At 36.8% G+C, this 12575-nt stretch overlaps 1 protein-coding gene across 3 annotated transcripts in view; it reads right to left on the bottom strand.

The window, feature by feature from the left end:
• Nucleotides 1-12575, bottom strand: part of LOC125682937 (adenosine deaminase-like) — a 28617-nt gene that overhangs the window by 6559 nt on the left and 9483 nt on the right. Inside the window, exons 1-5 of one of the 3 annotated variants that reach the window (XM_056139918.1) lie at nucleotides 7618-7652; nucleotides 6418-6543; nucleotides 572-837; nucleotides 191-318; nucleotides 7-78 (exon numbers count right to left, since the gene is read on the bottom strand). In XM_056139918.1, the coding sequence (XP_055995893.1) occupies nucleotides 7-78; nucleotides 191-318; nucleotides 572-837; nucleotides 6418-6543; nucleotides 7618-7637 (612 nt within the window). In that variant the 5' untranslated portion in view covers nucleotides 7638-7652. Of the gene's footprint in view, nucleotides 1-6; nucleotides 79-190; nucleotides 319-571; nucleotides 838-6417; nucleotides 6544-7617; nucleotides 7653-8860; nucleotides 12489-12575 lie in introns of those variants that run through there. The other 2 variants (XM_056139917.1, XM_056139919.1) reach the window with 2 other exon arrangements.

Here is a 12575-nt window from a genome sequence, read left to right as displayed (position 1 = left end):
TTCTACCAGTTTAATACCCGCCGCCGGTCCGCTTTCTCCCGCGTGAACTGTCCGGTGTATCCCGTACTGAGAGGCAAGCTGAAGAAAGAGCGCAATTAATTTCGCCATCAATTAATGAAGGCTCTTCATGGTCACATGGTAAAAGATTTATTAACTTTTAAAAGTATTACATGTACATGGACATGCAGACCTGAAACGCGCGTGTATGCATTTCCTCGTGCTCGATTCCCGGCTCCAGGTCCCCACAGGCAATGTCAATGGCAACGACACCACGTGACTGAAACTCCTTACAAAGCTCCAACACTTCCATTGACCACTCTATAAATATAGATCAAACAAACAGCATTATGGGATATGTTTTTGTGAAGTAATACTGAGATAACATGAACCTGATTGCAGTTGAATTCCCAGATCCCAGAAACTACCATAGACCTACAAATTTCATCTCGTAGGCTGATCCCTTGTGCAGTAGCTGGATTAGGCAGTTTTCACAGGGGGGGGGGGGGGGGGGGGGGGGGGGGGCAATGGATTTTAAAGCAGAGAAACAACATAAGCAAAATATATGACTCACCTGGTCTATGTTCAACACAACAGAGTATGCTTTTCACTTTGATACCAAAATCTTTTGATCCTTTGTCGAACGCATTACAAATGATTTTGACAACTTCTTGCGGAGTTATATCCCCTTCTGACTGAGCGAATGGCGGCTTGGTGCCATCTTTCATTTTGTTAGCGAACAGGTGCGGTGAATAGCGAGCCTCCACATAGAAAGCATTATGGGCTTTGCAATCCTCACAGAAATCATAGGCAATCTTGTATAGGGCCTCTCTGTCGCCTCTGTGTAGAATTAATTAACAATTCTATAAATACAAGATAATTTTGATATCCAAAAATTTAAACAATCGCTTTATAAAAAAGCTTTGATACTATCTTTTATGTAAGAACACTTGTGTAGTTATCAAAAATTATCAGGTGTGGAATGTCACGGGTCCTAGGAGATGACCTTAAAAACGGATGACCTGTGTCACAGTAGGTGTGGCACGCTAAAGAACCCTCACTGCTCAATGGCCATAAGCGCCGAACATAGGCCTAAATTTGAAGCCCTTCACCGGTCTTGGTGACGTCTCTATATGAGTGAAATATTCTCGAGCGAGACGTTAAGCAAGATACAATCAATCAAAAATTGTATTGTCTGAAATATCATTCACACATGTAGATAAACTCATGCAATAAAACGCAGGTGTTGAGAAATTCAAGTGAAAGATAACGAAGAGTGATCAATCTTATAACTCCTCTAATAAATACAAAATAGAGAGTTGGTCAAACACGGTCCCCTGGATATACCAGAGATGGGATCAGGTGCCTAAGAGGAGTAAGCATCCCCTGTCGATCCTTGGATCCGTTAGTCCTTAATCTTGATCAGGTCAAGGGAGTAATCCGTAGTCAAAATTAGTGTGCCTAACAATCGGTATGAAACACCCCAGACAGCAGTTGACCCAAAGATAGGTTGTATTGGCAAACTAGATCATCATAACGACCATAGAATTTGCAAAATGCTGACTTTAAACGAGACTGTTGAAACCCATGTATCATCAACTTGTTTGCCAGTAGCCTGCCTCAATTTCAAAACTGATCATACGCAGAACAAGCTCTTGCGTATCGAATCAGTTGAGAGATAAAAACATCATATGCATGTGAAAATGGAGTATTGCTACATAGATATGGAAAGTTGGCGATGGAAAGGCTGAACTCATCTCCTTTGCCATAAAGTTTAGTTTATCTAACTACCAAGCAGATGTGTAGGACTGTGGTGTCTTTTATCTCGCATGGATATATCGAATCAACGTACAAATGAAAAATAATGATTATTGTTAATAGATAAAACGTCGTCGATATATCTAAATGTCGAGTTGAAGGCCACAGCAAGGGATTATTTCCTTTTCATGTAGGTTTTGAATAAACTCCATAAGAATATAAAAACAGGTCAGCTGATAAAGGAGTATAATTCGTACCCATGGGAATTCCAACAGACTTTTGGAAGACCCAACGAAGATATTGTCAATGAGGAACTCCAGCCTATTTTTTTTTTATTTCAACTTCGGAGTACGTGTGCGTGGAATCAGAGTGATGTATTAACAAAATAGTTTTTTGGATGACTGATCACTAGATACGAATATTTCCTTTTTTTGTTGAAGAAGCAACTGTCTATGATTTCAAAAAGTCTAGTCTTTAATTTATCGTAAGGAATGGTCGTGTAAAGTGTTGAAAAGTTTTGATTTGAGAAACTTTTTGAGATTTTAAAGAGGGTGTTTCACCGAAGCGGGAATTTTCCCTAATCGGAGCTCCGTGCCAGCAATCGTGACGTAGAACTGACCTTCATTCATATTTATACTCATTGCGTATTTGCCATTTAAATACCTGAAGGAGTCCCCAGTACTAGGGACATTTTATGTGTCAATACATTATACATGTAGTCTAAACATAATTTTTGAAATCGTGAAAATGAAATGGTCTTCTTTTTTTCTGAATATCAGATGCAATGTATACGGTTACATGTTACGAGTGTATCGAATATTTAATATTCTATACTACTACAGTCCAAATGCTCTTATACTCGTATGTATTATTTTCTACAACCAACAATTGGCAACTGTACATGACTCTGGCCACACAACAAAATATGGGAAGTTTAATACGCATTTATAAAGTTCAAAGTTATTCGAAGTACGTACACCTGTAAAATTTGATTCAACATAGCAATTTGCTACTGGAATACATATAAACTCAAACTGTTTAACGGTTATTTACCTTGTTTGGCCTTAAAGTTTTTCTTCCAAAGCTTTGCAAAGTTCACAACGGTTTTTCGTAAAAGGCACTACTTTCATTCAGAAAAACATACAAGTTCTCGTTAGCAGCCTTGACTATTAAAACACAGGTATTGCATGCTGTATTCGGCGTGTTTGTTGAGAGTCCTATTCACAAACTAAACAGTGTCCAGATTGGAAGCTTATTTCAAACTCGGCACATGGTAATAAACAGAGATTTGACATGAAACATTTATAAAAACTAGAAACGTGTTTCAATTAAGAAAAAAAAAATCTGGATGGAAAACGTAATATGAACAAACAAAAAATGTGTTCGTGAGGGAGTCGAACCCGGTCGTTTTAAAAATAGAAAACATCTTTATAAATAAGAGTCGACGACCTTACCCAGTGAACCACGCAGTAGACCATAAATCTCTAAGGAAAATTACAATGTAACGTACAGGTGAAGTTGAAAATATTACCAGTGAAGTCGTTTCGATTTTTTTAAATTTACAAAAAAATGCCCTCGTGAAACAAAATTTCAAAGCGACAGTTTTTTTTAGAGGAAAACTCGAAGAACATGTTCATGCTAAATTTATTTTGTTTCACGGAGGCAGTTTTTCCTGAAATTCGGGGATACCCCTCCATTTTAACGCTAAAAATCATGTAAATCGCTTATTGCTTGATTTAAACTCGAAATAATTTGGCTAATTTTGTCATTACACGTTTTTTAAACTTATTTTCAAAAATTATTGAATCAAGACATACGTTCCAATGGGTTTTATCATATATTTGAATAACTTAAAATTTTCGATCTTTCATGCAACACCTTTAGGGAAATTAACATGAGACGTGCAACACCTTCTTTACTAAAAAGTCTTTAGAATTTTTTAAAATCCACATTTTACACCACTTCCAGTGTATGTTGTGGCACAGTACGTTTGAAGGTTCTCCTTCACAGCTGTTAATATTTTCGTACGGAGCAAAGATAGGGGCTTGATAGAACAAGTGTGATTCATCTGCCATTGAATGAAAGTGAAAAAAAGTAATATTTAAAAACAACAACAAAATTCATCAGGAGATATTGTGAGTGTTTTTCATAGGTTTTGATTCAAATTTTAGTTCTATTTGTGGTGGTTGTATTATGTACTGATACTCCGGGTGTATTTCCCGTGATGATACTGATTCCCCAACTCCAATTTGCACAATGCAGTTTTTAACGCCACAATAACCAGTGTTTCTATATCAGTGGAAGTTCATCTATCATGATGGTTATATAACATTTATAAAAATCAGTTTCTATGCGAGATTTGTATATTCTATCGAAATAAAATACATATTTTGTGAAAATATACGCTAAATGTCCAAGGCATTGAACATTCAACAAGAGGCCCAAGGGCCGCATCGCTCACCTGAGCATCAGTTCCTAGCAATAAACAAGCTTTAGCAAAACTATCATTATACAAGCAGCTTGGTTCAGAAAAAACTTTTCAATGGTAACCACTAAAAATTCATTAATTTATTATCAAACTTGATTGTTAAACTTGACTATGAATTCATTAATTATCATATGACCTTGTAGACGGGTATGGCCTTACATATTGATAGATTTCATCCAAGGATGCTTTGTGTTCACTATACATTCGCATATAATACTTTGATCCCCTATTGTGGCCCCACCCTAACTCCAGGGGTCATGGTTTTTCCAAACGTGCATCTCCATTTCGTCAGGAAGCTTTCAAGTAAATTTCAGTATTTCTGGCCCAGTAGTTTTTGAGAGAAAGATTTTTAAATGACCCCATCCTATTTTTGCACTTTTGTGATTATCTCCCCTTCATTTGAACAACCTTAAGAAGATTTTTAAATGACCCAACCCTATTTTTGTGATTATCTCCCCTTTCAAGGGGGCATGACCCTTCATTTGAATAAACATGAATCCCCTTATCCAAGGATGTTTTGTGCCAAGTTTGGTGGAAATTGACCCAGTGGTTTTGGAGAAGAAGATGAAAATGTGAAAAGTTTACGATGCCAACGACAGACAGTGGAAAGTTTTGATTAGAAAATCCCACTTGAGCCTTCAGCTCAGGTGAGCTAAAAATACAAAAGGGAGGTACCGAAAGTCCTGTCCACAAACACTGGTTGGTGTTTTATTCATAATCTTTCTAGAATTACTTTTCCCAAGCACATGTGACGCAAGCATCAATCCTTCATAAATATGCATTAGAAAAGTGTCGTTTTCTCCTTGCATTAGATAAACCAGTGCTTCGGTAATACCAATGAATGATTTTGTCGAATATGTCAGAAATCAGTATTTAGTTTATCATACTGACAAAATTTTGGCCATGGTTTTCAATTTTAAACACGACATTCGTAGTTTTAACATCTGTAGATGACTATTCTTCGCCAAGTCCCCGGATAGCAGTGAGAGTAATACGACCTTACAATCTGATTAAAATACAGATCTCTCAAATAGCGCACAGCGCAGAGTGCGCTATTTGAGAGATCTGTATTTTAATCAGATTGACGACCTTACTGAGGTCCCGCGTCACGGTAGGCGTTGAAAAGTTGAAGAACTCTTTTATGTCAGTTCACCTAAAGCTGGTGACGTCTTAGGATTGGTTGGACGCTCAAGAATCTTTCATTCATGAATATGGATTGATTGATTGATTGAATATTGTTTTACGTCCCTCTCGAAAATATTTCACTCATATGGAGACGTCACCACTGCCGGTGAAGGGCTGCAAAATTTAGGCCTATGCTCGGCGCTTATGGCCTTTAAGCAGGGAGGGATTTTTATCGTGCCACACCTGCTACGACACGGGACCAGGACCGTAAATTAACCTTCAATTTGGAGGAGGCAGGAAATTAGGCGGGGGTCGGGGGGCCGCCCAGGCCCCCAGACGCTGAACACATTTTGTGCACACTGAACACGTTTCGTGCAAAATCCTTGATTCTAGGGCCTTCTAAGATGTTACTTGACTAACTCATTCTAAAAGAAAGATTTGGAATGCTTTTTAAGGGAGGTATCATGTTCTTAGTTATTGGAAACAACATAAATTCTAATGAACTTTAATTTTTAATTTTTTTTGGCTCAAAAGTTGGAGGAGGCAGCTGCCTCCTCCGCCTCCATGTAATTTACGGCCCTGTGGGACCTCGGTTTTTGCGGTCTCATCCGAAGTACTGCCCCATTTAGTCGCTTCTTACTACAAGCAAGGGGTACTGAGGACCTATTCTAACCCGGATCCCCACGGGATCATTCATATGGAGACGTCAACATTGCCGGTGAAGGGCTGCAAGGTTTAGGCCTATGATCGGCGTTTACGGCCTTTGAGTAAGGAGGGATCTTTATCGTGCCACATTTGCTGTAACATGGGGCCTCGGTTTTAGCGGTCTCATCCAAAGAATAGCCCCATTTAGTCGCCTCTTACGACAAGCAAGGGGTACTGAGGACCTATTCTAACCCGGATCCCCACTGAAAGACGTCTTCGGGACGTAAAGCAAAATACAATAAACAAATAGTATTGTAAAATGAAATCAGACGGCTAAAAGTTGAGCAGTGATTTGATTAATCGACTGCTTGATTGATTTAAGATTGTTTATAAATGAATCTTACGCGACCACAGGCATGAAGGTATTAAACCTGTCCAGCAAAGCTTGTAATGTGTAGGGTGGTTCCCTCATCACCAGGTGGCTCTTCAGTTCCTCCGTGGTCTCCCATTGGAATTTTATGTTTCGTCGCCTGGAATAAAAAATAAACACTTGTCAACATCTAAACACACACCTGTACATCAGTAATCAACATCTAAACATCTAAACACACACCTGTACATCACTTGTCAACATCTAAACACACACCTGTACATCACTTGTCAACATCTAAACACACACCTGTACATCACTTGTCAACATCTAAACATACGTCTGTACTTTACTTGTCAACATCTAAACACACGTCTGTACTTTACTTGTCAACATCTAAACACACACCTGTACATCACTTGTCAACATCTAAACACACACCTGTACATCACTTGTCAACATCTAAACACACGTCTGTACTTTACTTGTCAAAATCTAAACACACGTCTGTACTTTACTTGTCAACATCTAAACACACACCTGTAGATCAGTTATCACCTTCTGAGTCTATAGTCTGTATATTTTGTGTAGACTTTCCGTGTTTATATTCTGTATTTTATAAACATATCTACATTTCTGTATTGCTTACTTTGTCGTCTCTATTATCGTTCTGTATATAGTATTACTTACTTTGCTATTTGTATTATCATTCTGTATATAGTGTTACTTACTTTGCCGTTTGTATTATCATTCTGTATATAGTGTTACTTACTTTGTCGTCTCTATTATCATTCTGTATATAGTGTTACTTACTTTGCTATTTGTATTATTATTCTGTATATAGTGTTACTTACTTTGCCGTGTCTATTATCGTTCTGTATATAGTGTTACTTACTTTGCTATTTGTATTATCATTCTGTATATAGTGTTACTTACTTTGCTATTTGTATTATCATTCTGTATATAGTGTTACTTACTTTGCCGTTTGTATTATCACTCTGTCTATAGTGTTACTTACTTTGCCGTCTCTATTATCGTTCTGTATATAGTGTTACTTACTTTGTCGTCTCTATTATCGTTCTGTATATAGTGTTACTTACTTTGCCGTCTCTATTACCGTTCTGTATATACATAGTGTTACTTAGTACTTACTTTGCCGTTTCTATCATCGTTCTGTATATAGTGTTTCTTACTTTGTCGTCTCTATTATAGTTCTGTATATAGTATCACTTACTTTGCTGTTTCTATTATCATTCTGTATATAGTGTTACTTACTTTGCTGTTTCTATTATCATTCTGTATATAGTGTTACTTACTTTGCTATTTGTATTATCGTTCTGTATATAGTATTACTTACTTTATCGTCTCTATTATCGCTCTATAATTTAATTCTTATTGTATCCTTGTCTCTGATTTGTCAAATTCCAATTGAGGAACGCAGGTTATTACTTTATAACCTGATTTGGTATGGTCACACCCCCCCCCCTCCCCCTTGACAACCAGAAGCCGGAACTTTGTTTTCTCTCTCTCTAAATTTACATCGCAGCACTGTTTTCAGCCTTCTATGGAATAGAAAGTCAACGTGTACAATAAGATACTTCGGTTTGATACACATACTGTTTTCTCGTTGTCAATACGGAACTTTCGGGATATGCCGGAACGACCAATTATATTTGACGTTTATACACCACGGTCACGTGATAATAACCAATTGTAGGGCAAAGTTGACATCGATACACATGGTGTTTTGCTAACAGACGGTCCATAAAGAGCTATGCGCAGTCCCACGAAGACGATCCAAGTCATTATTGGTGCTTAGTACCTGGGTGTAAATTAGATGGAAGGGAAAGGGCGCATTTAGACGCGTACCATTGGATGCAAGGCGTGAAGTTTTACCGATATCCTCAAGATATTCCCTAGATTTATTTCCCGCGCCGACTTGCATAATTTAATCAATTGTATTTTCCTATAAAATGGTTGTAGTGATTCCTTTCTTTTAAAAATAGCATTTAAATGCAGTAACTTGATAGCAATTGAAGTATTCCATGTTTGTTTACTTAGTTGTTATTGTAATCCGGAAGTGACATGCCCTACAATTACGTTCAACGCGCGATAAAAGTCGGAGTGGATCCGTATCTCGAAAGTCCCGTATTAGCATAGATCTACTTGTACGCTTAATCACTGTTGTAAATCATCTTTCTCTGTATGATGATCGAATAATTTTAAAATTGATTAAAACAAAGATATTATGTTCGAATTAATGATTTACCAAGTAAGCATTGTCTTGTTCATTTTCAAATACATTTCTCACTGGGGAAAGGGGGGGGGGGGGGTTTCATTGCTGATCCGCCTTTCAACAAAGCAAACAAAAAAATCATACGTCACATTTTACCACATGACGTCAGTCACATGGACATGTGGATCGCGATTTGTCACTTGCTTACATATTTTCTTGTGTTGGATTGTGTTGGGTAAGTTTCCATGTAGTAGAAATTTTCACAGAATTAAAAGCCGCAAATTATTGCATTTTCTGATATTTGAAGACTTACTTTGGGTAGATTTAGGCCTAAACAATGCAATTTCCCGTATTTTCTCAATCTGTCAGAGGTGAGCGACTTCAAAGTCGATGTCTTATGGGCAGCGAAATACGCATTGCATGCATAGTCTACACATATTGTCTGTCATGACAAACTTCAACTTCGATACAATAATTTAATAAATATGCTAGGCTCTGTTGAACTAAGACAAATTGACAACGAGTTAAGATGGCGACCTTAAAGGACATATCTCGTGTTTTCAAAGTATACAATATTACATGCATTTTGTCTTCTTTATGCTTATAGTAATTGATTCTAATAGTTCGTTCGCCGAAATTTTGTGATAATTAACCACAATACAGACTTAAATCTAAGCCCCGATTTCAAAAAGTCAAGTTAATTAGGTAGGTAGTCACGTGGTACAGTGACGTCACATGCGCCCTTCGGATTGTGAAAGTACTACGAGATATTATTAAAAACTCAACTTTTAGGGGCCTAATTAATTTACCATGGGCAACATTTAAATCGATGTGATAAATTGTCCGAGTTTTATATGTGTTCGCCACCAGTGCACACATATAACGATGTAAATACCCAAATATAGCGAGTAAAGCGTGTATGAAATCGGCAAAATTGTGAGTAAATAATGTTTATATGGGTCGCTGTCTACAAATTGTTTGGGGATGTTATTCCTTTATACATCTGTAATTGGCGCTGTTTTTCTAAAATAAACAGTGCAATCATTATTTATTTTTGGATTAGACAAATTATGATACGTTAAATTGTTGACAACTAGGCCCTATGCCAAGCTATTGTCACGCGTGCATTTCGGAAAGAAAGAAAAAGACAACACACACACAAATCAATAAAAATATTAAAATTTAAAGTGGTAATCACATTATTTTATTTTGATAAAGCAATCTTATTACTATTTTTGAATTGTGATCTGCACGTCTTTAGGAAGTACGAAGTGGGAGCACATCGTTATAGCCTACTGACGCACTCAAGATGCTACGAGTTCAGTAAAGAAATAATTTTATAATTCAATTTAAAGTTAGGAAATACAATATTTTATTATTTGTATAATTTAAAGTTCAATTATTTTGTATCTTTATTTTTTGTTGTTGTAAATCTACCAGTTAGTAGAAGTTACATTGTATCGTCGATATATGTTGTTACAAGGTGAAGGTCAGTTGATCCGAGTGTGTATTGAATTTGAAGAGCAAAACAGAATGTATGCTATAGGCCTACCAGTGCTTATAGCTTCGATATATCCATTTTCAGGGTCTCTGTCCAAGTGATGTTTGAAAAGGTGACTGGGTGTGTTTTTTAAGGTAAAGTTCTTCCTCCAACAAAAAAAGTATCCACATCTTTTCTCTCGTACCTTCCTTCGAAAAATTGAAAAATACTCAGTCTAAATCCTTTCTACCGACAACTAGTACACCTGACCACGGCACAAAACATCTTAATGCATTATTATTTACAAGCCGTTAACGTGACAATTGGTTTTTTGTCGATTAAATCTAATCTGTTTATGAAATGGCTAATAGATGTTTTCAAACCCGAGGGCGCATATGACGTCACACAAAATGGCGCGTAAACTAGCGAAAGAAAATATGCATATCACAAGATTTGAATTTCATCGCTTTCAAACTCGAAAACTACGCAAAATATTTCATTTAAAACACATTTAAAGTAGTTTTAGGCATAAAAAGAGTTAATTTTGCTGAAAAAATGAAAAAGTTTAGAAACATGCGTTGTGTCCTTTAACAGAGTATATAGACGCTTCGTCGTTGTTGCTAAGTGAATCATTGCGCGGCTCAGTTGACTTGTATTTTTCCGAGTTTATGTACATTTTGATAAACAAAGGTTAGTATCTTTGTCTCCTGCATTAAATTATAAGAAATGACTTTAATTTTGGGGCAAGTTATACGAGTATAACCTGGTTTGGGTCAGTTTACGCTTTTTTATAATCCGCTTCGCGGATACGGGACTTTCGAGATACGGATCCACTCTGACTTTTATCGCGCGTTGAACGTAATTGTCAATCTCTCACCAGAGGGCGTTACGCTACGCTCCACAACACCTCTGTTATCGTCTGATTTACAAGAATTTTGTAAAACAGTGTCTTTGAAAATAAAATAAATCTGCATCATTTTCATAAATAAAACATAAATTTATGAGTTAAAAACAAATTGGTAGGTATCGAAACGCTGTATTACGTTAGTGTAACCTCCATATTTATGGAACTATTTAGTCTTGTCAAATGTATTAATTTCACTTTTACTTCGTAACTATGGACTCTACATAAAATTACATTAGAAAAACTAGCGAGATTATAATGATGAAAATCTGACATTACACAAAGAACATAAACGTGTCTTTCTGTTGGAGTCAAAGACGCTATTTTGTCCGTGCGAGATCATGTGCTTAGCCGAACTATTTATCAGACGATAACAGAGGTGAAAGTGAAGCTTGCGTAGCGCGCCCTCTGGTGAGAGAATGCGTAATTGTAGGGCATGTCACTTCCGGATTACAATAACAACTAAGTAAACAAACATGGAATATTCCAATTGCTATCAATTTCCTGCATTTAAATGCTATCTTTGAAAGAAACGAATCACTACAACCATTTTATAGGAAAATACAATTGATTAAATTATGCGAGTCGGCGTGGGAAATAAATCTAGGGAATATCTTGAGGATATCGGTAAAACTTCACGCCTTGCATCCAATGGTACGCGTCTAAATGCGCCTTTTCCCTTCCATCTAATTTACACCCAGGTACTAAGCACCAATAATGACTTGGATCGTCATCGTGGGACTGCGCATAACTCTTTACGGACCGTCTGTTAGCGAAACACCATATGTATTGATGTCAACTTTGCCCTACAATTGGTTATTATCACGTGACCGTGGTGTATAAACGTCAAATATAATCGGTCGTTCCGGAATATCCCGAAAGTTCCGTATTATAAAGCGTAAACTGACCCCAATCTAATTGAAATCAATGTGAAAACCTGAAATATTAATCAAACATGTAAAGAGAGAGAGAGAGAGAGAGAGAGAGAGAGAGAGAGAAGGTTCTGGAAACATATTACTTTCAACATAATGGTATTATTGATATCAGTAAAATAATAAAGTTTGCTGTTCTCGTTCCTTCAACTCAATTTTGTGTTACTTTAAAACAATGCCAAAAAGGAGTAAATTATATACACTGAAGATGCACATGAAATTATGAATCGGATGTAAAAACTATACAAAGAGAACAAATATTTTGGTTTATGATACTTATAGAAATTTACTTTTGGAAATTTAATCCAAATACAACATTAAGAACTTGCAAGATTAAAATCTCTGTGTTATCCTATGTCTCAAAGTGAGACCATCATTGTCATTTCCTTGATATGCTGCATGGTGGTGAAACACTGGCACAGCTGCCTCATTTGTGGCTTGCAGGGGTATTTTGTCGAGGATAGCCTTGTTGTGGAGCCGAAAGCAGCATTCAATGATTTTGATGCATTTCTCCGAACCAAATTGTAAAGTCCCACAAGTCTTGTGCATACATCTTAAATTATAAAGAAAATAATTGCCTCTTATAGTTTTGCTTTTAATTACTACACATCTACATGTTTGTGGATTCGGACCTCCCCTT

The sequence above is a fragment of the Ostrea edulis genome, chromosome 6 (genome assembly GCF_947568905.1).
Source record: "Ostrea edulis chromosome 6, xbOstEdul1.1, whole genome shotgun sequence".
Lineage (NCBI taxonomy): Eukaryota > Metazoa > Mollusca > Bivalvia > Ostreida > Ostreidae > Ostrea > Ostrea edulis.
Note: the sequence above shows the minus strand (reverse complement) of the source record. Positions and strands in the feature narration are given on the sequence as shown.